At 35.8% G+C, this 26409-nt stretch overlaps 2 protein-coding genes and 1 long non-coding RNA gene across 3 annotated transcripts; all 3 read right to left on the reverse strand.

Annotated features, from left to right (window-relative positions):
• Window positions 1-1258: 1258 nt before the first annotated feature.
• On the reverse strand, window positions 1259-3829 carry LOC149379184 (Radical SAM superfamily protein). Its single transcript, XM_089602603.1, has 10 exons — window positions 3572-3829; window positions 3157-3232; window positions 2941-3038; window positions 2751-2852; window positions 2566-2652; window positions 2355-2471; window positions 2145-2248; window positions 1929-2068; window positions 1698-1834; window positions 1259-1616 (listed from the first exon to the last, which is right to left on the reverse strand). The coding sequence occupies exons 1-10, from the start codon at window positions 3758-3760 to the stop codon at window positions 1398-1400; spliced, it is 1269 nt and encodes a 422-aa protein (XP_089458729.1). The 5' UTR covers window positions 3761-3829; the 3' UTR covers window positions 1259-1397.
• Window positions 3830-10193: 6364 nt separating this feature from the next.
• Window positions 10194-10741, reverse strand: LOC149379185 (uncharacterized). Its single transcript, XR_016294122.1, has 3 exons — window positions 10701-10741; window positions 10499-10614; window positions 10194-10307 (listed from the first exon to the last, which is right to left on the reverse strand). It is a non-coding gene; the product is annotated as an uncharacterized LOC149379185 (long non-coding RNA).
• Window positions 10742-11969: 1228 nt separating this feature from the next.
• Window positions 11970-14318, reverse strand: LOC149379186 (receptor-like cytoplasmic kinase 176). The gene is made up of 6 exons (XM_089602604.1): window positions 14049-14318; window positions 13577-13863; window positions 13359-13494; window positions 13122-13264; window positions 12876-12999; window positions 11970-12727 (listed from the first exon to the last, which is right to left on the reverse strand). The coding sequence occupies exons 1-6, from the start codon at window positions 14101-14103 to the stop codon at window positions 12261-12263; spliced, it is 1212 nt and encodes a 403-aa protein (XP_089458730.1). The 5' UTR covers window positions 14104-14318; the 3' UTR covers window positions 11970-12260.
• Between the last annotated feature and the right edge of the window lie 12091 nt (window positions 14319-26409).

A 26409-nucleotide genomic window follows, 5' to 3' on the forward strand; every position in this document is an offset into this window, starting at 1 on the left:
CGGTTGCGCCAGTCTGGCTGTTCGAAGGTCGCAGTCCAGTTCTGCGTATCAACTTTGATAGTTCATCCGATTAACTGTGAAGGTTAATCGGATTAACTCTGCTGGAGTTAATCTGATCGTTACTCCGTCCTCAGCAAGGATCACGAATTCGGGCTTCTCGGCGGCGAAAAAGGACTTGACTTTGCTCTAGCGAGGCAGGTCGAGCACGGTGTGGGTTCGTAGTAAGACGTTCGTGAAGCCTAGGGTTTCGAGCTTCCGTACAATAGCAGAACCGAATATGGCACCGTCAGAGTCAATCTCAATGCCGTTCAAGTCTTCGAAGGCCAAGAGAGACGATGTCTGAGCTCTGGAGTCGCAAATTTGGATTTGACGAAATTATATTGTTGGGTTTGAGTTTGAACTATTTACCCAATTAAACTCATAGTTGAGCTATTATTTTATAAGACAGGTCTAATATGGACGAGGTAGCTAGCCCGTCCTTAATTCTTTAAAGGGGTTTGGACACCAATAAGAGTAAATAAGCGGTTGATACCACATTACTACTCTTTTTCAAATTAGACAGATTTAAAAGTGTTTAGTAACAAAAATGTAACTAATAGTGACAAACATGTAACTAATAGTGACAAAATTGACACTATTAGTTACATGTTTGTAACTAAACTCTCTTAGATATGTCTAATTCGAAGGAAAAAAAATTGTAATGTGGAATAACCAACTTATTTACTCCTATTTGTGTATGATTCTATTGTTTAAACTAATTTAATTTCGAAAAAAAAAAAATTGTATTTAAATTTCCTAGTTTTTAGGATCTCCCAATAAAAACAAACTTATTTTCTTCCCATTTTATTTTGAGCAATTAGGATGGTAGCGCAATAGTTGACTCTCATTTTAAAAAATAGACGAAGTTTTATTTTATTAAAAAAATAGTCCATAAAATCCGTAATAAATTAATTAACTAAAAAAGTAAATTAAATTAATTAAATAATAAATTAAATTTACTCTTTAATTAATTAATTTACTGCGGACTTGATAAATTATTTTTTTTTTTAATAAAATAAAATTTTAGCTAGAATCTTAATAAAGTTAAGAGATTGGCTAGTTGCAACAAATTCTTCAAAAAATCTTGTTGCAACTAACTAATTTCCTTGCCCAATTACCCATCATCCATTATCTTACCAAATAATTTCCCTCAAACAATTTTTTTTCAAATCTAGAATTTTATCTTAGTTAGTTTCTTCATTCTCAAAGCCAGCCAAAAAAATAAGAGGAAACAATACATATAAATTCTACAATTACAAATATCATAGCCACAAAGCTAGCTTCATGTTTGACTAACAGATTTTTTTTTTTTTTTTTTTTTTTTTTTTTTTATATGATACAATCAATATACCGGAAGGTTATGTTGTCAAAGCCAAGTCCGCCGACGGCATATCTTCTAGTTCCACATCTGTGGCAACTTCGGGTTGTGGCTCGGCGTTTTCTGAGTCATTAAGCAAAGGGCTCTTCTGGAATTCATTTCTGAGCTGTCCACAGGCCGCGTTTGCCTCCAAGCCTCGTGTTTGTCGTACGCTCACCGTCACTTTCCGAGACTCCAAAGCAGCCACGAAAGCCGATACCTTCAAAGATTTGAACAAAGCACCGACTTTTGAGTCCCCGAAATTACAAGCCAGAAAAACTCGGTTGAGATAAATAAATACCGCTCTCTTGCTCGGCCGCTTGAATTCGGACCCTTCGATTGGATTGTAAGGTATGAGATTGACGTGGTAATTGCGTCCCCAACGCTGGATCAGCTCAGCGAGTTCGGTCGCGGTTTCTACCGAGTCATTCACTCCGGCTTCAAGACGAAACACATTTACTTTATTTTATCCACGCGGAGAAATCAAAGGCGTGTGTGTTGTAAGAGTAACAAGCACGAGAGATGATATTACCTAAAAGTGCGTACTCAAAAGAAACCCGTCGACTGGTTTCGGTGAAATAGTTTTTGCAGTCTTGCATGAGAGCGTCCAAAGGATACGATTTTGCGCTTGGCACGATGCTTTCCCTAAGCTTCTGGTTAGGAGCGTGCAGGCTGATGTGGCGAAATCGAAAAGATTAGCACCGAAACTTATTGAGAAGAATTAAATTAGTCCGAAAAACTGCTCAACCTGACAGCTAATGTGGACTGAAGTTTGTGAGAAGCGAGCCTCTTGATAGTGTTTGGAACGCCCACGGTTGAGATTGTGATCATTCTTTGTCCAATTAGAATTTCCTACGTAGAGAGAGAGAGAGAGAGAGAGAGAGAGAGAAGAGGAAATCTGAGATGTGAGAAAAGCGTTGAAATATCAAAAGTACAAAATGAAACTCGAGTGTGTAACCTTATTCAGGCAGCGGTGAGCTTCAAGCACAGCCTTCAAATTCAACATCGGCTCACCCATTCCCATGAACACGACGTTTGTCACTCTGTGCTTAAAGGCTTCCTCAATAGCCAACACCTTCACATATATACAGTTTTTAAAAAACTACGTTTGGGCAAAAAACGAGATCCTTAAAGAGTGTGAACCAAAAAAAAATGGTGGTAGACTTTACCTGGTCCACGATTTCATGTGGGCGAAGGTTCCTCGAAAACCCACCTTTTCCAGTTGCACAAAACGAGCAGCGCAAAGGACAACCCACCTGTTAAAGAGAAGAAGAAACCAAGTTAAAAAAAAAATTAACCAACATTTTTGGAACAAAAAAAAAAAGAGGACATTTTTAAGGGGGAAAAAAAAAACCTGTGATGAAACGCAGGCAGTGAGGCGCATTGAACCTTTATCGTCCGGAACGGGTATCCCAACAGTCTCAACCAACCTCTTGTCCTCCAACTTTATCAACAGCTGTGACATGTCATCAACACCAATAAAATTTACTTTTTTCACTTTCCATTTACCTCCCTTCATCTACTACCGGAACTAGAATTATTACCTTGATGGTTCCGTCGGTGGCGGTGACGCTTTGGTAAATAGGAGACCGCCCGACTTGCCATCCTGCTTCTTGAAGCTCATTCCTAAACGCCTTTGGCACTTTATTTATTCAATTAAAGCCAATGGAATAAACCAATCAGTTACTACACCGCAGAGTGACCATAAAAACACAAACTTAAGGACAAGAAAAAAAAAGTGAGTGGATGAGAGAACTTACACTGACTAAAATCCTCAACATCCCTGATCTTTCTCTGGTAAATTAGATGATGCAATTGCTTCCCTCTATAACCTTGCTGTTAAAAGTAACGAAATTGTAAGAGAGAGAGAGAGAGAGAGAGAGAGAGAGAGAGAGAGAGAGAGAGAGTTGCATTTTAGTCCCGGAACATGAATTTCAATCAGAACAGTCCCTAAACCCTCCCATAAACCCTACTAAGAACTCCAAAAGTCTAACACATTATTTCAGAACATACACACGCATTATATCACAAGCCAATTGTTGAACATAATTCTATCTATAAACAACGGTTTATCAAGTTCTCACTTAGGAGAGAACCAAAACACCGCATTTCATTTCTTGAATAAATTACGGTATGTATCGGAGAATCAGCTCTCTGTTGTAAACGGTGATATACCTGACCCAAGTCGAGGGCTAGCTGTTGAAGTTGGGCCTCGGACATGCCAAGAAGAGCACGAGAGTCGTCGGACTTGGCACGTGACGCAACGGCGACGGAGGGAGCGGGTACGGCCGTCGCTGATGACATGGCGCGCGTGCGGAAGGCACGTGCGAACGGGGATGAGCACACGTGGTGAATGAACGCCATTGATAAGGAAGAGGTTGAGAGAGTCTGAAACCCCTCGGCACAGTTAGAAATCCCGACTCACTATTATGCCTATCCGATCCTTTCGTGTCTTTGGGCTCAACTTTGATGGGCCTATAAGTGCTCTAAGCCTCGGATATGGGACATTTCCTTAACTAGGACTAAATTAAGGGACATTTCCATTTTCCTATTTTTTTCAAAAATTTACCAAACTAAGACTAATAAAAAAAAAAAAAATCGTTTTTTCGATGGGATGAGCGGGAAAATAGAAAGAGTTAGAAAAAATAAGAGATTTTATTGGGAAAGATTGTAGGTTGGTAATTAGTATGATGGTATAATAGGAAGATTTTTGTGTATCTCTCATTTGACTTTTGTTTGACCGGTCCTAGTTTGGTAAATTTTTGAAAAAAATAGGAAAATGGAATTTTGCCTTAATTTAGTCCTACTTTTGGCAATTTTCCCTCGGATATTGGTGCAATAGTGCATTTTTTTTTTAAATTAATAACGAGTTTAAAATATTTACAGCAAAAATAAATAATAATTTTGTTATATTTATCAGATTTTTATATGAGATTTGTTAATAACTAGCCTATAGGCAGAGGATATTAAAATAGTAGCCAATTTATTAGTTTATTTAGCTAAATAGCCAATATTACACGTAGTACCAAAAATGCCATTTTCTCTAACTTCACCGTAAACGGCCTCCATTTTTTCTCTGCCCGATCTTGCTGGAGATCGTGAGAGATCCGATGACAGTGACGACGAAATCGCCGCCGAAGAGCTCCGGCGAAGGACGAAAACTCACCGGATCTGGGGAGCGCCGGCTCTCGTCGCACAGATCTGGAAAGGCCCGGAGAGGAAGCTCGACGAGCGCCGACGAAGGAACGCCGGGGGACGGAGACCAGTCGCGCGAATCTGGGGCCGCGATTGCAGGTCCGAGTCGTCGAACGCCGTCGCCTGGAGAGGCGCGGGATAGACAACCCTCCTCGTCGCAAGGCGTCACCGGGGCAGAGCAAAGCCGGCCGTCGAACCAGCCTCCGTCGCGCAAATCTGGAGAGTGAGAGCCTTCGTTGCTTGCGCCAGAGATGAAGCCCGCCTGAGACCGGAGCTGAGGAGCGTCGCCGGAACCGGAGAAACCCGAGGAACCCGCGCCTGGTCAGAGGAGCCTGCGCGTCCACCGCCGAAAAGAGAAAGCTCCGATGGGCTCGGGACGACGTGACCACCGACGCTCTCCAGTCGAAGGACAAGAAGGTCGCGGATCTCAAGGAGGCCAAGAAGAGGCTCGAAGAGAGGTTCACCAAGCTCAGGTTCTGATTGGAACCTGGATTCCCGAACCTTCTGTTTTTTTGTTTTTTTTTTTTTTTGTCTATCTTTAATCGGAGGATTTTTTAGTTGTTTGGATCTTTCTTTTGATATGAGAAAATATTTAGAAATTTTTGTGAAAAATAGAATTGTAATGTTGTGTATATCGTAGGTATTTCGTTATAAATAAAATCAGATTTACTGTTATATTTACCATAGAAACGAGTGATTTATTCAATAGTTAATATGATTTACTGTCGGATTTACTGTCTTCGATTGTTCACGGAAATAATTAGTAAATCGTATTTACTGTTAGATTAACTAGTCCTCATATTTTATACTTTTCCTGTTAGATTAACTAGAAAATGTTATGGTTAATCATATTTTCTATTGTTCTTGTTACGGTAAATAAGATTTACTATTGTTCTTGTTACGGTAAATAAGATTTACTATTGTTCTTATTACGACAAATAAGATTTAATGTAGTTTTTGTTATTGTTAATTACATTTACTATTTTTTTTTTGTTATGGATGATATTATTTACTATGATAGTTAATAATATTAACCTAAGGTTATTATTGGAATATTGGAATGTTGTCATGATAAATTGGCTATTTTCCTAAATATGTAAATAGTTGGGCTATAATTTTAAAGTAGGCTGTTATTTTGGCTAGTTGTTTAATCGGCCCTTTTTATATAATTTTGTTATATTTTTTGGGATATATTTACAGTTCATGAATAAGAAATACAATATATTAAATTCATCATTTCTATAAAGAATTAAAACCGCTGCTATTTTAAAAATGTTGAACTTAAAAAAAAAATAAAAAATAATATTTTTTCCAAATTTATTCACCTACATTTCTTTGAAATTTTTCCAAACGTTCGTTTCAAACTTAATTATTAAAATATCTCATTAGCTATACTGGTATCATTTTTCTTATTGTTTACAATTTTATGTCGTATTGTTTAGTTTTATATTGCATTTTTTTCCATTTAGAGTTACACATCTAATAATAGCAAAATCATCTGAAAATTAAAAAAAATAATATAAAAATATTCTTGACACTATTATCTTCAAACAAAATATGTGTAATTAACAAGCTACACAGATGGGTACTAATGAATATAAGTTGTAGAAAACTTCCTTTTCACTTGTAATTCTTAGCATTTTAATCATCTACTTTAGTTATTTACTTGCACCCCCACAACTAACATCAATTTTTCTTTCTCTAAAAAAACATCGATTTTCATTTTCCTCTCTTTTCTTTTCATTTTCAATTCCTATCTACAAATGCATAACTATTGAGTTAAAGGGAGAAAAAATATATGACCTTTTTTCTCCACGATTTTGAAAACCACTTCGACAAACCTTCTGTTGTAATCTTTCAAAGGAGAGAAAATATATGAGTGAAAGGGAGAGAAAATATATGACATTTTTTCTCCACGATTTTGAAAACCACTTCGACAAGCCTTCCGTTGTAATCTTTGAAAATTAAAAAAAATTAAAATATATATTTTAGAAAGACAATGCCAAAAACATGCAATGACTATACATTGAAATTCCCTGAAATTAAATGCTATATAGCTTATTATAAATCAAGCATAAATTATTCCGCCTATTTTGGTTAAGGTCGTACACTCTAAAGTTATGCGGCGAGAGCCTGAACACGCTTTTGGTCTTCTTCCTTGTCACAACATGTTATGAACTGACCAGTACGCTGACAAATGGAAACACTAAAGAGGATAGTCCATTTTTCCTATAATATTTTGATGGAAAATAAAAATCTCTACAAATTTTTCCGAACCCAACATAGAATTTTGAGTATCCCTAATATTTTATCCTCCATTTTTTTCAGCCAATTTTCACCTTCTCATGTTAGCCTGTTGAAAGTCCATGTGTAAAACTTCGTATTCGATAGTAGAGAGAAGAACGATAGTTTTATTATTGAGCAATCTCAAATTACAAACGAGTCCAAAATAGACTTTTATACTTAAGTCTATTGTTCCGTACAACACACACACTAGACTAGTGAAAGTATACAGCTCAACTGAGAGCTATTGCACGCAGGCAATGCCAACTCGACAGCTTACGCCGACGTGTATAAGCACTCGCAACTCACCCCTTCAAGCTGAACTCATTGCACCGAAGAGGAAGCTGATGTTAGCTTGTCGTTGAGTGCTTTAAACCTGGGAATCGACAGTGCTTGGTGAACACATTTGCCACTTGATCTTCAGTAAGGACATATCTGATCTCAAGCACTTTTGACAGTACATTTACACGCACAAAATGCACATCCACTTCCACATGCTTAGTCCTAATATGGAACACCGGATTGGAGGCCAAGGAAGCTGCGCCTACATTACGACACCAAAGTAAAAGCACAAGCTAGTGACTTGAGTCCAAGTTCTGTGAGCATGCTTTGACCCATGTGACATCAAAAGTGGCTTCAGCTACAGCTCTGTACTTAGCTTTACAACTCGATCATGCAACAAATTTATGTTTGCATGAGCACCAATTCACCAAGTTTCCACCAATAAATACACAATAGCATGTGGTCGAGCGCATGTCATCTACTTAACTCGCCCAGTCAGCATCAAAGAAGCATTCAATTGAGAGTGATGCTCGTGGTTGAACAACAAGCTTCTATCAAGTGAACCTTTGAGATATATGAGAATGCTCTTTCAGAAATTCACTAAACTTATTTACAGGATAGGATATATCAGGCCTTGTTAGAGTCAAATACTGAAGTGCACCAATTGTGCTTTTGTAAACCTATGGATGCTCAAACATTTCAGCCCCGACAACACTGAACTTCTTGCTTTGACACATTAGTGAGGGACAAGGGTCATCACTCAGAAGATTTGTCTTGACAAGAAGATCAGTGGTGTACTTTCTATGAGCAAGATGATAAGAATTACCGGTCTTTTGAGCTTCAAAACCCAATAAAAAGTTGAAAGCTCCCAAATCCTTCAGTGCAAATTAAGAATTGAGTTGAGACACAATTTGCTTGAGAAGAGTCTTATTACCACAAGTAATGAAGATGTCATCCACATAAACAAGGATGGGCATAACATCTTTTCCATTGCCTTTGTAGAACAAAGAATGATCTAATGAAGAGCTGTGAAAACCAAGACCTGTGAGTGCTTGCTTGAGCTGGTCAAATTAGGCTCGTGGGGTCTGCTTAAGCCCATAGATGGCCTTCTTTAGCAGACACACATGTTCAGGAAAGTTGAGATCCACAAAGCATGTTGGTTGTGCCATGAACATAGTCTCATTGAGGAAGTAATTCAGGATTGCATTGTTCACATCAACTTGTTGAATAGGTCATCCTAAAGTTGTAGCCATAGTGAACAAAATTATGATAATTGAGTGCTTTGCCACATGACTGAATGTATCAAAGTAATCAACTCATTCAGTTTGCTGAAATCCTCTGGCAACAAATCTAGCTTTAAGCTTATCCAGAGAGCCATCTACATTTAGCTTAGTTTTGTACACCCTCTTGTTGGATATCACATTCATATCATCTATATAAGGGATAAGAACCCACGTACCATATCTTATCAAGCCTCATATTCATGATTCATAGCACCATATCACTCAGGGTTTGCAATGGTTTCAGACACATTTTGTGGTTCAGGTGAGATAGAGTAAAAAAAAATGTTGAACTATAAGGGCTTTTGGTCTGAAAATGCCATCCTTGGATCTGGATCACGACATGGCTCTTGGTCAGGGACAAGACTCAAAAGTGGAGCATGATCAGAATTGTGGACATTTTTTCGGTTCACTGGGTGTTGAGAGAGAGCTTGAGCTGTGTGGAGTTGACACGTGATTATGTGAGGCACTGGAGTATGAGTGGTGATCTACAATAGGGAACACGGGTTGGTGAGCTAGTGGTATAGTGTAAGAAGAGGAATGTGAGTTAGATGATGATGCTGTTTGGTGAGATAACTGGTTAGGAAAGATAGACATATATGGAAATTCAGTTTTATCAAAAACAACATCCCTAACAATGTACACCCACTAGAGTGAAGACACTTGTATCCCTTATGATGACCTATTGGACCTAGATAGACATATTTAAAAGACGTGTAGTTCAATTTGTTAGAGTTGCAAGGCCTTAGAAATGGAAAACAGGTGCAGCCAAATACTTTATTTGATGACAAAACAGGTTTGCTTGCAATACAAGATTTCATAAGGAGATTTGTTTTGCAGAACTGGTGTGGGAATTACATTGATAAGTGAAACAACTGTGAAGAATGCATCCCACTAGTAGGAATCTGCCCGAGGAGGGGCTCGTGTCTGATTAGCTAGTTGGTGAGGCAATAGCTTACAAAGGCGATGATCAGTAGCTGGTCCTAGAGGATGATCAGCCACACTGGGACTGAGACACAACCCAGACTCCTACGGGAGGTAGCATTGGGGAATTTTCCATAATGGGGTACTTGGATGGAAGCTGAGATGGAGATAGCAAAGATAGACTAGTTTTAGTTATATGTTGGTGCATTCTTACAGCAATTCTATTTTGCTGATGGATGTGGGGACATGAGTGAATGTGAAAAATGCCTAAGGTGTTTAAAAGTGTAACTAGAGCCCTATACTCACCTCTCTAGTCTGTGTGTAATCTCTTTATTTTCGTGGGAAAATGTCTTTCCGCGTAGGCATTAAAGTGTTTAAAAATTGAAAGTGTGTCATATTTCAGTTTCAAAGGAAAGATCTATGTGAATCTGTTGTAGTCATCTACAAATATTAGGTAATATCTATATCCTTCACGAGAGGCATAAGGTGAGGGTTCCCATAAATCAGAGTGCATATTTGAAAGAGTGATGTGATTTTTGACAAAGATTTTGGAAATGGATTTTGATGCATTTTTCCAAGTATCATGAAGCATAGAGTGAAGACTTATTTATTTCATGAACAGGATGTGGACTTACATGGCTGAGTACATTAGGAGAAGGATGACCAAGTCTTCTATGCTACAAAGAAATTTCAGAGTTGATTACATGATTAGTGTTTAGAGCCTAAGGTATTACAAGTAGAATTACAAACAGAGTTATAGAAAGGCTTATTAGTCACAACGTTTGTTGAGCTATTACACACATTTTCTCTAGGAGTACTAGACATCACTTAAGATTGACTTGAATGAGACACTGAGAAGACATTTGAGGTGTAGGGTGAGACACACGAAGCTGATAGAGACCATCCTTAAGCACTCCACTCACAAGGATTTTTCCAGTGCACTTATCCTAAATAAGACAAATACCATAATGAAATTCAATAAAGACATTGTTATCACAAGTGAACTGTAAAATGCTTAGAAGATTCTTGGTAAGTTGTGGTACATGAGGTGTTTGGTTAAATTTAAGGCTAGTATGAGTGGCAGGTACATGTATGATAGAATCACCAATATGAGACATTAAAAGAAGTGACACATTACCTACTGCCAGTTTGCCTTTTCCCTTGTAATTGGCTTGCAAATTCAAGTTCTCCAGCTGAGTAGTGACGTGGCTTTTGAGTGAGTGGTATTTATTCTCTCATTTGTAAACCAGACTTCTAATGACGATCGTCAATGATTCACATGTCCAAGCATTGATTCAAAAATAGAAGAGAAGAGCCAACTAATTAAGAACTGATCGTACCTCATCCAGTTCTGAAATTCTGGATTTGCACGCCTAATTGGAAGTTGAGATGGATCTGGCCGGATCTCGACGAACGAAGATGGAATTGATGCAGTTTTATTGAGAATTGAAGAACTTGAGACCTCTAGAGAATGAAATTGTTGCGATCGAGTCTGATTGAGATGCGGAGAAAAATTTGGAGAAACTTGAAACATTGTGGATGAAGTGCTGTCTCCAAGACCTTACATCGATGATGCCATTGTTGAGCAAGGTCTTTTGCCTTTAAAGCTCTGATACCAAACTTTGTATTCGAGAGTACAGAGAACACAACAGACTTTTATACTTAGTCTATTGTTCCGTACAACACACGCTAGACTAGTGAGAGCATACAACTCAGCTGAGAGCTATTGCACGCAGGCAATGCCAACTCAGCAGCTTATGCTGACGTGTATAAGCACTCGCAACACATGAGGAAAGTCTCGGTGCACTGCACTTGTTCTTCCGGGCTGATGGTTTTAGCTGCACTTTTTTTGTAGTTCTAATTTCTAATGTCTTTTTTTTTTTCTCCCGTAAAGTTCCTCAAACTTGAGCTGGAAGGTAGAAATGTGATTTTGTTTTTTTAATTATATTGCTATGACTGAAATGTCCTTACGTTAGATATTACATCACGTAATGGAACTGTATAAATTGCATGTCCACTAGAATTAGAGGCTATTAATATTATATAATTACTAAATATCTAAGAATTTGTGATAAATAAAATCATTTTGGTATTCTGTTAAAAAAAAAAACATTTTGGTACCTAATTTTCTTATACGGATTGACTTATTGTTTTTTTATCCTTGAGCAATATTATACCTACAAAAATTAAATTACCATATTTGTTATTGTATTCCGAACTGATGATAAATGTTGCAACACTTGCAAGATTTGCTTAATTAATTTAGCGTTTGCCAGTTATCTTGTACAACAACTCAAATCAATCCTTTCTATTTAAGAAAATTAATAACCCTCACTTCCACAAAAGTAAATAAAAATAAAAACATAAAAGAGGAAAGAGTTGAGGATGAACTGAACTTTCAAATTTTGGATAACCCTGATAACTTTATAGTTTATACTATCTCTCCCTATATCACAACTGGACCCAGATTCCTCTTTTGCTAGAACTACACAAACCATACAATTATGGTATATGCTAGTCACATCAGAATCAAACATTAGAAAAAAGTAAATTCCTCAAAACAGAAAAAACAAATAAGTTACACAACACGAACACGGCAAGTTAAGTAAAAAAGACCTCTGTGAATTTATTTATTAGCTCAAACAAATGGCTGACTCAATTCAATACAAGCAACCTCATCAATGTTTTCTATACGTGTGTCTTCAAGCTTGTTTATACAAAATTTTGTTACAAGTAGATTCATCAGTGGATGAGGTCAAACCTTGTCGCGATTCCGGATGAAAGATAGTTTGCCAAAAAAACCGGATGAGCCCAATGTATATAAATATATATATATATATATATATATATATACACACACAGCGATTTGGACGTTAATTTTCCTATACCCTTTTGTGGATTCATTCTTTCAAAGTATGGATCGGAGAAACAGACGGTTGCAGAGGATACGAAGACGCTTTTCCGATGCTCGGGCTTTTGTGACCGTTGGATGGTCGGCCGTCGAGGCTCTTACTGTGGCGCTGGCTGCGGGCGATCGCGGGGCCCTCGGTCCCATCATTTTCGGGGACTTGAAGCACTTCGAGGGATTTGACGACCTCTTTCATGCTCGGCCTGTGCTTCGGCTCCGTGGCTATGCACCGGATCGCGATGCTCACGGCCCTCAGAGCTCCGTTTGGTGAGTACTGGCCTTCGATCCGAGGGTCGAATATTTGGAAGACTCGTCTTTTGCTCGCCAAGTACGGCTTTGCCCAGTCAACCAAGTTGTGCTCTCCCGAGGGTCGGTTCGTGTCGATGGCTCGTTTTCCAGACAGTATTTCGAGCATAACCACTCCAAAACTGTACACGTCGCTCTTGCTCGTCAAATAACCTTCACAAAAGAAAAAAGAGATGAAATGTCAGAAAGGAATCAGTAACTTCTACATTGAAATGCTAGACATATATATTTTTTTCGTCCGTTGATTATGCAGCTCAACATGTGAAAAGCATTAACTGCTTTGAATTCCGAAAATATATACCTGTGGCCATATATTCGGGAGCCGCGTAGCCGAATGTTCCCATGACCCTCGTTGAGACATGGCTTTTATCACCCTCCGGCCCATCCTTTGCCAACCCGAAATCTGAGAGTTTCGCGTTGTGCTTCTGTTACGCCAAAAATGAAAATGAACCCAATAGTTAGTAAAAAAAAAAAAAAAACTTGATCTGAATCTCTAGAGAAGAATGAAAGAGAAAAAAAATTGCATCAAATGAAACATTTTATGTACCGAATCGAGGAGGATGTTGGAAGTTTTAAAATCTCTGTATATCACTTTAGCCTCGTCGCTGTGAAGGAACGCCAAACCCTTTGCGGCATCAAGTGCGACTTTCATCCGAATAGCCCACGAGAGAGGTTGAACGTAAGACGCCCCTACACCAGATTAAAAAATATGTATATTGAATAAATATGCGATAAGAAGCACTAGTTTCCGAATCGAAGGCAAAGAAGAATCGATCGGACTCACTCCTGAAAAGATGATTGTCCAAGCTGCCCCGCGGCATGAACTCGTACGCCAGAAGCCGATGTTCGTCTTCCAAGCAGTAACCGATCAATTTCACGAGATTCGGGTGTTCGAGCTGCCCTAAATAATTGATCTCAGCCTATATAGAGAAAGAAAAATAAGTTACGCCACTGATGTTTCTAACTCAATCGTGAAGGGATAGGATTGGGAATCAACTTTACCAGCCATTCCCTGTGACCCTGAAGGCCTTCTTGGTTGAGGCGCTTCACGGCGATGACAAGGCCGGTCCCGGGCTTGGCGGCTTTCAGCGAATTCTCGTCGATCCACCCTTTGAAGACGCCGCCGAAACCTCCTTCGCCGACCATACTGTCTGGTCTGAAGTTCCTCGTGGCGGTTTTGAGCTCGTTGAAGCTAAAGCACTTCATGTTCGGCGACTGTAGTATCTCGCCCTCGGTTCGGGGCGTCGAAGGCGCCGAAAAAGACGACACTTTGCTTCTGGAGTTCGACCCTTTACATGTACAAGCACAGAGAAAAAGAAAAAACACAATTGAGCTTCTTTGTTTCACCGAGTCATTTCATCGAATACGTCATCTGCACGAAAACCTCCCATTTACCCTATCCTAGCTACGCTTCTCTCAGCTTAGCAATAGAAGACCAAAATGAACAAAAGAGTCGCTGGAAAAAGTGTCATACCATGACGATCTGGGCTCTCAGCTTTGATTCGGCTTGAGCTGAAACAAGAACCCATGGAGTTTTTTTTTTTTTTTTTATGGGTATTTTCTTCTCAATCCGTAATGGATGTCTCGGACCAGAGAAGACTACTCAAAGTTGTACAGTCAAAGAGGAAGATATAGAAACAAAAAAGTGTGAACAAGTTGAAAGGAAGGCCAAATCCAAGCCCGTGAAGAATAAGATTTGGTATTAAGTGTGAAAGGAGAGAGGTTTTTCAAACCAAAAAGTTTGGCTGTCAAAGAGCCATATATGAATGAATGAATGTGACAAACCAACCAATAAAAGTAAGATAAAATAATGGTTTTGCTTTGATTTAAGAACGTGAATTTTTGGAGTGTTGTGGGGTCGTTCTGTTCGTTCGAAGAACGTTCTCGCTTTTGGATGACATTTTTTTTTTCTTCATGGAATTAAATGAGAGAAGACAAGAGTGCAATGGTTGACTTAGCTCTTTTGAGATTTGATTTTATTTTCCCATAATTTTTTCGTGCTTCTTAAATTAGCGTGTCGTGTGTAAAAAAAAAAAACATAGGTGATAAATATATGATGTATCCACCCATACAGCGCCAACTATATATCAGTTTCGTTATTATTTAATATATATATATATATATTTATATATTCGTTTCTGAAAAACATGAACATTTATACTTTATTGATGATCTACCACACTCGAGAAGTATTAGCATTTCTTTTTCTATTATTTTATTGATATCACTCCAACTCTTCTCTTTATTTAGTAGAGTCGGAGATACATACCAATTGCATCGACCACTCTTATCGAAAAATGTAATTATATGATCATTTATACATTTTTCATACTATATATAATATATGTATATTTAACATATATGTATGTACATGCAGTATCTCTCGCGTTGTTGCGAAATAATTAATATATTTTAATCTGGAAGAAAAATATATAGAGACATTTCCATAAATATTTAAGTTTGAAAAAAAATATATTTAAAGCTTTTTTAAGACATTTTTATCTTTCGGATAAAAAAAAAACGATACGAATGAACATACTTGTGTTTAGGATCCAATCTCTTTGTTTTTCTATATAAAAAATAGTTTTTCTAAAAAAAAACAAAAATATTGTTTATTGAACAGTGTTTTGTGAGCATAAGTTATTCTTTTACTTTATATATATAAAAAGATAGATAGAGAGAGAGAGAGAGAGAGCTACGTGGGCAGTGGCAGAGCCACATAGAGATCAGGGTGGGCCAATGTCCTCTGAACTTTAAAAAATTATAAATTTTACTCTAAATTTTTATATATTTTATATTTTTAGTCTAAATTTATGTGATTTTTTTTCAAATTTGTCTCTCCTTAATTTGTTTTTTCAAATTTACCCCTTTGACTTCAATTCCTAGCTCCTCTACTGTATGTGGGTCGAATTTTTTCAGTTTTCTTATTTATATAATTCAAAATTTTTATATGATAATCAAATTTTACAAAAACACAATACTGTTAGTTAGTTGAGCATAAAATTTAAAGTAAGAGATTGTATCTTTTAGTTAAGATTTAAATGTTTATAGTACTCGATCTTGTATGTAGAAAAATAATTTATATCATGCATTTTGAAGAAGAATCGGTATAAAAACATACTAAACCAAAGGGTGGCTCATCTCCCTCGCTTTACTAGGCTCTGAAATTTATTTTAATTCAAACTCAAAGCCCATCTTAATAAAGTCGTCAAATCACATTTTACAAATGGAACGTGCAATAATTAAACTGTAAATGTTAGTGTGTAACTAATAACATACTATAACATTATATCTTGATTCATCTTGTCAGAGTCGATTCGAATACTATGGACCTAATAAATCAAACTCTAATAAATGGGAATAATATACTAAAAGTCTTTCTCTTAATCTCTAAAACTCTAAATCTCTAAATCCAACGCTTAAATCTCTAAATTGAAAGAGCTTTGGATTTTGTATCTCTATATCTCATTCTTTATTGATCATATTTTGAATTACCGATATATATGTGTTTAGTCCACAACTAGTTGTGCACAAATGAATTAAAAAGTCCGATAATATAACATATAAATGTAGGAGTTAGGACCATGTTAGAATTAAGATTAATTTTCATATGAAAATCATTGTAACTTCAATATGTGTGTTGTTACGATTATGTAAATGACACATCTTATCAAAGCCTCTCCAAGTCATGTACAAGCATTTTGTACAAACACATTCAGTGAACCTACACCTTGTGTTTTACGTATGTAATTTTAAATATATCTATCAACGTCTAAATTAATCACCGATCAAGTTTAATTGTTTTTCCGAAATTAGATGTTTCATATTCAAATATAAACATCTAATCAAGTTATTGTAGAAGGCTAAGAATATGAAAAATGCAACAATACTTGCCTTAACATATTTTTATGCTAAAATAATAAATATGCCTAATCGTTACATTAATTATAAATCAAAAGATATTAACCATTTTATATGGAAAATATTCCTAAAAGTGGATGATAAATTGGGCATCTCATTGGGCAGTTGATGGCCCCGTTAAACTCCTTTTCAATATAATAGTATATGCTTAATTTTAAGGATACATGACTCCTTGAATGAATGCTCGTATGATCGGAAAATATCCAGGGACGGTAAATATTAGAATTCGGTGCTTGAAAATTATACCTATAGTGGAACACTTCCTCGAGTGTTCAACAACGGTTTACGATTTGTATAAATATTTGCGCCACGGTACACCTTGTCTATCCTATTTCTCATTCTTCGGCCGGCTTCATTACGAGCGTTGATTCTAGAACTGTGAATCCATTTTCAAGGTATGTTGTATGGTCATTGACTCTCTCTGTACTTTGTGGCTTAAATTAATTTTTCCTTGGCTTAGACGAAGAATAAGTCGAAGAATGTACGATATATTTTGGTAGACACGTGGCACCTCACTGAGAATTACGATTCCATTTATTATGATTCATGGCGCTATAAATTTAATCACTAATTATTATGATTATTTTCTCTAACGAGAATTGAGTCCATTACATTTATATAACGTAGATGCAATTCTAAAATTTGTGTTAGATAGATCTACAAAACATAGATTATAAATATAAATTAACAAAATATTGGCTACATATTGGTAGTTAATTAATGTATATGCATGTAAATAGACCAAAAAAAAAAGATAAAAGTTGTAGATATACACATACTTACAGTATTGAGAAGAAACTCAAACTTCAAAAACTTAAATACATATCGACTTAACTATTCCAGTAACATGGCATCAACAATAAAAACCCAAAACAGAGTCATTTTCCGTTAACCACTTAGCATTTTTCATCAAGTCTTTCAAAAACTGCTAAGGGACCCAAAATACATTCCAAAAAAACAATAAATACTAGTTTAGGACATTAAAACAGTAAATACTAGTTTAGGACATTAGAACAGTAAATAAGCTAAATTCCTAAGTCAAAATATGGTTGACTTATTGGTTTGTCACCGACGTTATCTGCATCGTGGCCGTCATTGTCTTTAGGAGGATTCTCGTTGTCATTCCTTCTGTTTTTGGTTTCAATGACGTATGGAGATGTTGTAAAGACGGACTTCCTACATGTACGTTTCGGTCTTGGTAGTACGGGCTGTGGAATTGAGACCTTTGGTGATGTCTTTTTTGGTCGTGTCGGAGTAATATCCACCTGTGCAACGTCATGTTCATTAACAACGGTATAGACATTCAATTCACAAATTTACATTTAAATCATCTCATCATGACTAATCAACATTTAACTGTTTATATAAATACTTAGGGGTTGCCTACGCCAATATCACTGGCTTGGGGGAATGTCTGTAACGGTAGTTGGCTGCCTAGGAAGTGTTTGGCTGGGCTGTTCAGTCTTCATTGTTGGCTTGAGCACTGGTTTGTCGTTCTTCCTCAAGCGTTTGTATTCGCGACCAGGTACAACTTTAGGCTCAGCCACCTCCTCTTGAACAACCTGTGGACGTTGTTCAAATTCGTAGTTGTTAGGTATGCTATTCAACACATCATTTACGGTAAAAACTCAATCATATTGTAGCTTTTGCATGTCATCACGTGACAAGTTACGGTTAGTTTACAATACTTTCACTGTTTAGATTTCCAACTACATTTACTTACTGGACTATAATGAGCAGCGTTTTCCCCTAGCAGTGGCGAAATATCATGTGATGTAGTTATGTTAATATAGTGTGTCGACTAGTACAATTGTTTGTATAATTACAGTACTACGTACCATAGAAATAGACTCCGAGGCTGTTGTCTCCACATTCAATGTCCTTTTCCGAAGCATCTGTAATTAAGATTACAATATTAGTAGTGTTGATTTATCAGCTAAATATGCTTCTAATAAGATCATACCATGTTTGTTAACATCACTTGGGTGGGCTGAGGTCTTGTTACTTTTCTGTAAATGGATATCGATATAACGACATTGAAATTCAATTACTAGATTCAGATATACCCGAATACCTCTTTTTTGGGAAGTTGGGCTGGGGTCGTCTCTTGAACATGAGTTGTCTCCTGAATTGGGGTCGTCTCCTGAATTGGGGTTCTCTTCTAAACAGGGGTCACCTCCTGTTAATTTCATATGTGATGAGTAAATTAATCCAATTTACTGATGGTTAGCCGTATTTACAAAACTCTAATTCTTACAGGAATGGTTTCATGTGAGTGTCGTGGTTCTTCGCTTTTGTCAGTTAGTGATGATCTTCCTGATTCCTATTAATTGATTGTTAGATGTTAAACTAATTTCAATACAATAAACAACTCTTACTGTGTTTCTTCTTTGCTGCCTCAGTGTTGCTTCATCATAATCCTTACGGATGTATGCTTGAAATAATTCCATTAACGCGCCGTACTTTTCATGGGCCTCATCCACACGCTGCTTGAGGACTTCTATTGTTTGGAGAGTGTGATCCAACTTCATGTGCATGTCCTCGGTCGAATGGCTAGGCATTTCAGTTTCAGGGCCTCTTGAACTGCTAGCAACGCCTTTGCCATTGTCAACCGGATCGGGGATTGACTCTGGACTGGCAGGGTCTACCCGTTCAATGTATCCTTCTGCCATTTTCTCCTCCGTAGCGTTTAGTGGACGAATACGAACCTAATACAAAAAAAAGTCATTTACAACAATATATTTACATATTTACACTGATGAGTGTGGAGACTTATTTACTGTCTCATTATCGAATATATGACGTTGTAGTTCGTCGTATTCGGGGTTGAAGTTAAAATGCCATTTCAGTAGTCCGAGTATGCTTAACTCGGTGGTTCGGGATGTGCATCTGTGATACTCGAATTATAGGATGACTTCATATGCCCACACAATTAATGGATGCAGGAACCCATCGATGTTGAATCTCGTTCGTTCGGCAGCGTAGTTCTTCGATTTTTTTAAGGATCAGCACAAGGCCTTGTAGCTAACTGTCCCCCACGGATAGCTTTTGAACAAGTCTGTGTCGATGGCCATTTTTAAATGGTCATCAAGAATTTTCGTTTGGCGCTCGCGAGGCAGAATCATGGTCTCCAAACTGGCCAAGTTCATGAGTGCTACTCTTTCTTCATCGTTCCCACCTAATTTACTGTTCAGAATCCCGAGCAAGTATGATGCTCGCTGAGTTCCGGCCACTTTGAAGTATTCATCCTTCAAATGATTGTCCGAACGAAGCTGATCTTGTAAGCGCGGTACGCTGTCGTAGTTTAACCCTGTAAATACACATTTTACATTTACAATGTAAATAAACTGAATATCAATATCAAATTTTAATTTGTTAAATAAACTTAGAATATGAATTGAATACGAACCTGAAATAATTTCAAAGTCGTAGATATTGAATACCAATATGTTTCCCTCGATGTTAAAATGGAGTTCTTATTTGTTCCCCGACTCCAGTTGACTAAGGACGAGTAAATGTGCCAGCTTCTTGGGGTACACTTCCCCTTTAAGATGTTGCAGATGAGCGAATGACCCATGATTGAATAACTCCATTTGATGTTTAGTTTCGAGGAGTGACATCAGGTTGTTAATGACATTAAACGACGAATGAACTATTATTCGTTGTTTCAAGTCCCAATTTTCTCGTTTCACAATCAGTTCACCAATCTATAAAGCAGATGTATTATTGTCAGAATAAACAAACTATAGTAGCATATTACCAACACACTCTCAAAATTATTTGTGACTTATTGACACAATTATCAGACTTTTTATAATAACTTATTAACAAGCTATTTACATATACTTATCTCACATGCAGATTCAACCACTTTCCTATAGTAGATCCTAGAAACACACACCACTTATTTACAGCTAATTTACAAAAAATCTATTTACTACAACAAACCATGCAAAACTGGATTTTATTCAGTTCATATAATTGAATTATATTCCATTTACAGTATTTAAACCAGTAGTAATAAAACATCTAACATATTCAGCATTACCACATTCAAAACATACCTTTGGTTCTTTTATTTTCCGACGAGACGACTTGATCTCTTTTTCTTGTGTGTCCTCGGTGTTCACCTTCTTCTTTGATGTAGATTTCTTCGCCATTGCAATTATATATGTTAATAACAAATGTACCAAACATCATAACATCAAATACACAAGAGCATTCATCAATTAACTCTCGGCCTTAACTCTTGGCCATTCGTTCAAACAATATTATTGATTTCAAACTAACGTCATTCTCAGATTACAAACCCTTAATTAATAGTTTTGAAAAAAAAACATTAGCACGCAAACACTATTTCTCGGTAAAGTAGGAACAAAAAATAACATGCAAACCCTAATTAACACTATAATCATTTAAGATTAATTAACATGCAAACAAAATTCATCACAGTAAGGAAAAAGACGATTTATATTTCGATTTAAACCCCATCGACTATTTTACATAATTTCCACTCATAAAAATACTAACAAAAACACTATCAATTGAGTTTATTAACAATTATTTTTTAATCCCATTCCATAACCACTTTTTTTGTTAATACAATTTTAAAACCGTCAACAAAAATTTAGAACAACCATTTTTGAAAAAAAAAATATAAAAAACCCTCGGGATATTACCTTTCTTTAGCGTTGGGTTTGAGTGGTTATGATCTTCAATCGCCTAAAAGCTTCCGGAAACTCTTCAAACGCCGAAAAAACCCAGACAATCTTCGATCGCCACAGTTTGGGTCCGAGTTTTTTAATATTTTTAGCTTCAAATATTTTAGGGTTTTTTGGGTTCGAAATTTTCTTCGAGTGAATAATCGGGTTTGCATGAATCGGTGGTGTTAATTAATGACGTTAATGATGTTCCTCGAATAGCGCGAGTAGTTATTGACCGAATGTTTGTTTTTAAATTTTTATTATTTGGGGTGAAAATAGGTGGGAGTTATTTGATGACATTTTAGTATTTTAACACGCTGTAAATAGATTGCTGTGACTATTAGTAAGAAATTATCAGAATGTTGACTAAAATCAAAATCTCTATAGTCGTATAGTTATATACCTATATAACCCATAAAGTAATATCTTTTATTTCTAATGTTTTGCATCTTAGTTTTAATATAAACAACTTTTTTTTTACTCAAGACGATACTATAATTGTTAAATGACATATACTCCATGGTTAAGTAAATAATAGTACAAGAAACCATCTTGATTGAACGCCAGGCTGGCGTTTGATATGTTTTTTTCCTTTTGAATTCAGAAAAAGTATTACATAAGTTGATAAAAGTCGGTCAGTTGAGAAATGAATATATGTGATTATTTGTTGATAACGTAGGCCTATATAAGATTAATTAATAGATTCAATTGTCTTAGAATATATATATATATATATATATTTTTTTTGGGCATGCTGAGCCGGTGGGGGTGGTCAAGTGGGCGTTTTCAGCCTCCGGACGATAATGTGGGGTCCACTCCCCCAACGTATTTTTCTTTCTTTCCTTCTTTTAATTACACGTGAGATGCTTGGAAAAAGGGTACTAGCTTATCTATTTAGGCAAAAAGAAAAAATAGTTGTCTTTTTTGTCAATCGGTCAAAATAAGTACTTTTGTCAATCGGTCAAAGCTTCTTCAAGATAATACAGCAGGTGTTTTTTTTTTTTTTTTTTTTTTTTTTTTTTTTTTCTTATAAGTAGTTTATGCCAAAATCATTTGGCCTTTGTAATTGGTATGTATGATTATTAATTTTTTTAATATGGATTAGGAAAGTAGCCTTGGAGCTATTGAACAAGTGATCTTTATGGGTCCTTAAGCTCACAGGATATGCAATAATTTCCTTATATACTCAATTTTGTGGAAATTTTGGTCTTTCTCTTGAGATGTATCAACGGAGTGAATCATGTGATTATCACAGATTCACCTGTCTGTTCTTTCATATAAGTTTTTATTAAGACCTTGAGATATTTCAACTTGGATAAATATTCATGGGAAATTTACTTTTTAGGGGATGTTGGTAGATAACGTTTGGGTTTAACTTCAGTGAAACTTTGAAAGGTTTTAATTTTTATGATTTAATCTTACATGGTATAATATTTGATTATTTAAACATAAATGACGTTAAATAACCTTCAAGCCTCAACAATGAATACATGTTGTGTTCCGCAAGGATTAAATCCTCAACCACAACTCGCATAGATTGACTCATATTTAGTTAATTGAGATAGAATACATGTGACACTCAAATTTAATTATTATTTAATTTTCGTTACGTACTTGAATTTATTTTGTTGAAAGAAGTAATTAACCAAATTGGTTATTTGAAATAGTTAAGAATTTTTTTATGGACCGAAACATCCACTCTTAAAGGAATAATTTGCTTGAAAGAATATAGAAGCGTCGAATAATTTAATCGTTGTGAAAAAAATTATCAATAACTTTGGACGATACGGAATAAAAATAACTAGAAATTTCAAATAATTGAACATAGCGCTAATCTTTTATTTTATTTTTTATGTAGAGTTGACCAACAAGTGCAATTAAACCTCTAAACTAGAAAATAGTTGTGATGATATTCACCTATTGTCAACAATTTTATAAAGCTAAGAAATATGGTGAGGATATCTTTACATTAATCACCCTTGTCCTTTTCTTTAAATTATATTACAGATGGCTAACTTTGTTATTATGCTCGTTGAGATCTACAATTTCATAAGCCATATCTTTCCTTTGTTGTTTTATTTTCTTACTGAATATTTCTGAAGATAACCCCTGAATGAAAGTTTAGATGATTATGAAAGTCCATATTAAAGAATTCGTCATATGTAATACAGATGTGAAAATTTTGTCCAAATTATAAGGTCAACACTCATTAAATATAGAGAAATAAATTCCAAATTATCAATAATGTATTAGTACTTTTGTCTAAATTATATTTTGTCAACAAAATAGATACTATTTGAGCAACACCTAATGACCCTTTGAAAATAACGATATATATACATATATGTATAAAATCATAATGCTCAAAGTCAAAGGCTCTATGATTAAAAGTGTTCACGTATTGTACCGTCACATGTGTTGCCAAACTCTTTGCTTTATTGCTTATCTTGCCGAACTTTAAATAAAAGTACGTCTTAATCACTATCTACAAAGATCACTAATTCGAAGTCATAATTATCTTCTATTTTTGCTTAGATTATGTACTATACATTTTTAGGGTATCTACAACCCCAGTTAAAAACAAAAATATAAATGATTATAAAGTTTGAGAAATGAAATACGCAAGCATTTAAAAGTTAAAACCGACCGAAAATAATTGCAGAGAAGATAATAAAAAATAATATTATTAAATAAACAGAGGTTAAGTGGTACCTAGGATAATCTAGTGGTAATTCCACACCACTTCCTGTGTGGAGGTCGTGGTTCAATCTCCACTTCAAAAAAAAAAAAAAAAAAATAAACAGAGGTTAAAAGATTCCCTGGCATGGAATTTTTCCATAAAATATAACAAATGTTAGGAAGAAGACAGGGGACCAATAATGTAGTTAATTTCCAGCAACTAGATCACATGGTGTCTGGTCAGAGCTATGTAAGAGCATCTTTAATGATACATTAGCTTAATTTGTCAAATCAATTTTTTAAGGTAAAATTTTTTTAAGCAACATTGATCTTTAATGGTAAGCCAATCTCCATCTTATTACTTAAACATTAACCATATTTTTTTTACATTTTATTGCATTCTCATTGGTTGAAAAATAAGTGGGACCCATTAGCTTAGTTTAGAGCCAATTTGCTTAATAGAGCTAATTTGCTCTACCAAGCAAATAGCTAAAATGTGCAACAATGGTTAAGCTAATAGCTTAAACTTTTCAAAATTGCTAGCAAGTCCTTTTTTTTGCACCATTAAAGATGCTCTAATGCTTGAAAAAAAAAAAAAAAAAAAAAAAAAACTAAATGGAAAAATATGGCCAATAGTTGGGTATGTCTGCAATACGTCAGCAACCCAAAAATATCCCGTGTCATATATGTGTGTATGCATGTATATAATATATTTTCCTTGGCCAACTTTGGGGGGTTTGACTTTAGATCTCAGCTTGAAAGCGAAATTCAAATCTACGTAATGGATTTTTTAATACCAAATATTCTGTTAAATATTGAATACTGCGTCTTTCTATCGTATCATTATTTCTGGTATTAAAGATATGTTAAACACTAAATAATCTATAATAATGTTGTTACGGCCAGCGAATAATAATAATAAACGAATGAAGCAGCATCACATCATCAAATGTTGAAGATTCGATCACGTAAAAAAAAAAAAAATCATGACACGTTATTAGGGGGCTAAAATTTCACCAGCTTGAGATCCATACGACCTCGACTCACTTAGATCAGTGATCTCGGTTCAATCTTTATTTAGGAAGTCTACCATATAAGACTGTTACGAGTATTAATCAAGTCATATATGAAACCAATTATTAGTGTAAATAATTTTTGAATTTTTATGATTATAGTATTTTTGGTTCCTTTTTTTTTTTAATTATAGTATTTTGGTCATTTGTAGCATTTTTGTCCTTTTCGTACAAATATTGCTATATTAAACATGTTAACAAATTAGAATTTTATAATTTTACTAATATCATGAAAATAATAAAATTATAACTAACTAAACTATATAAAACTTGTTAGTTACATGTTAACCAACATTTAGTTTATAAAAAAAAAACAAAATAAATGAGAATTAGTCACTCCTATTACTACTAACCAAAAGAGACAATGTTAGCTTTTATACATAAATACGTGGCTACAGACCAAGAAAATAAGTAGAGTGCACAAGAGAGAAAAGAGAAAAAATACGGAAATAAAGTCAAATCTTAATCAAATAGATTTCTAAAAAAAATTGACATGCAGTTAGTATTTTTTATTTTAAATTAAAATTGATTACAGGATATTTTGGCCTTTTTGGTCAGTTAATAATGAGAGTGACTGATTTTCCATTATGAATCAAATGTTGGCTAAAATGCAATTTCAATGTTTCAAAAATGTTTTTCACTTCCCGCAACACAGAATATGTCGTGTGAGAAAAAGAAGAGAAGTATTGGGCTTCTCGTTCCAAGGAATGGAGGCTTAAGCTAGGAGATAAAAATTCTGTATATTTTCACAAATGCACCTCTCAACGAAAGTCTTCCAACAAGATCAAGACCATTGAGTCAGACACGGAAATCGGGTCTACGGCCTTGAGTACTTAGGTGATGCCGATTTTTCTCAAATTTGTTTGCCTCTCTGAACCCCTTTGTTGCTGAATTTAGAGATGTGATTGATGTTACCCCGTGCCAGGTCTCTACGAGTATGAATGACAAACTCAACCGGCCTTTCTTCGCCGAAGACATAAAACTCGTCCTCGGCCACATGGATCCCATGAAAAGTCCTGGTATCGATAGTTGAACGTTGGCTTCTACAAGCAATCCTGGGACACCATGGGCCAAGACGTGACTCAGGCTGCTCTTGAATTTCGTAATGGCAACATCACTTTGGAAGATATTAATCACACACTCCTTGCTCTCATACCCAAAAATGATTCTCATTCCAAGGTCTATGAATTTAGTTTATCCTCACAGCCCAGGCACAACGACGCAATTATCAAGGGCGCGCTCTACCACTGAGCTAATAGCCCGTCGTGCGGGCCTTCCGCTTGGGGCCCGCTATGCCAAAAGCGAGAGAAACCCCATCCATCTCTTTCCTTTTTTATGCCCCCATGTCCCTCCCGTGTGGCAACGTGGGGGCGTAAAAAAAGGGATCCTATCAACTTGTTCCGACCTAGGATAATAAGCTCATGAGCTTAGTCTTACTTCACCGTCGAGAAACAAAAGA

Source organism: Urtica dioica, chromosome 12 (assembly GCF_054948205.1).
Source record: "Urtica dioica subsp. dioica isolate 48M chromosome 12, U.dioica_male_clone48M_v1_H2, whole genome shotgun sequence".
NCBI lineage: Eukaryota > Viridiplantae > Streptophyta > Magnoliopsida > Rosales > Urticaceae > Urtica > Urtica dioica.

Bases quoted from the DNA above. Each gene is read 5' to 3' on its own strand.
- LOC149379186 (XM_089602604.1), bottom strand. From the start codon at position 14,103: ATGGGTTCTTGTTTCAGCTCAAGCCGAATCAAAGCTGAGAGCCCAGAT. The intron at 13,495-13,576 runs GTAAAGTTGATT...TTCTCTATATAG, and splicing joins AGGGTCACAGGGAATGGCTG to GCTGAGATCAATTATTTAGG. The intron at 12,728-12,875 runs GTATATATTTTC...TCTTTTGTGAAG, and splicing joins TCCCGAATATATGGCCACAG to GTTATTTGACGAGCAAGAGC.
- LOC149379184 (XM_089602603.1), bottom strand. From the start codon at position 3,760: ATGGCGTTCATTCACCACGTGTGCTCATCCCCGTTCGCACGTGCCTTC. The intron at 2,853-2,940 runs GTAATAATTCTA...GACATGTCACAG, and splicing joins CCACCGACGGAACCATCAAG to CTGTTGATAAAGTTGGAGGA. The intron at 2,069-2,144 runs GTTGAGCAGTTT...TCGCCACATCAG, and splicing joins CAGTCCACATTAGCTGTCAG to CCTGCACGCTCCTAACCAGA.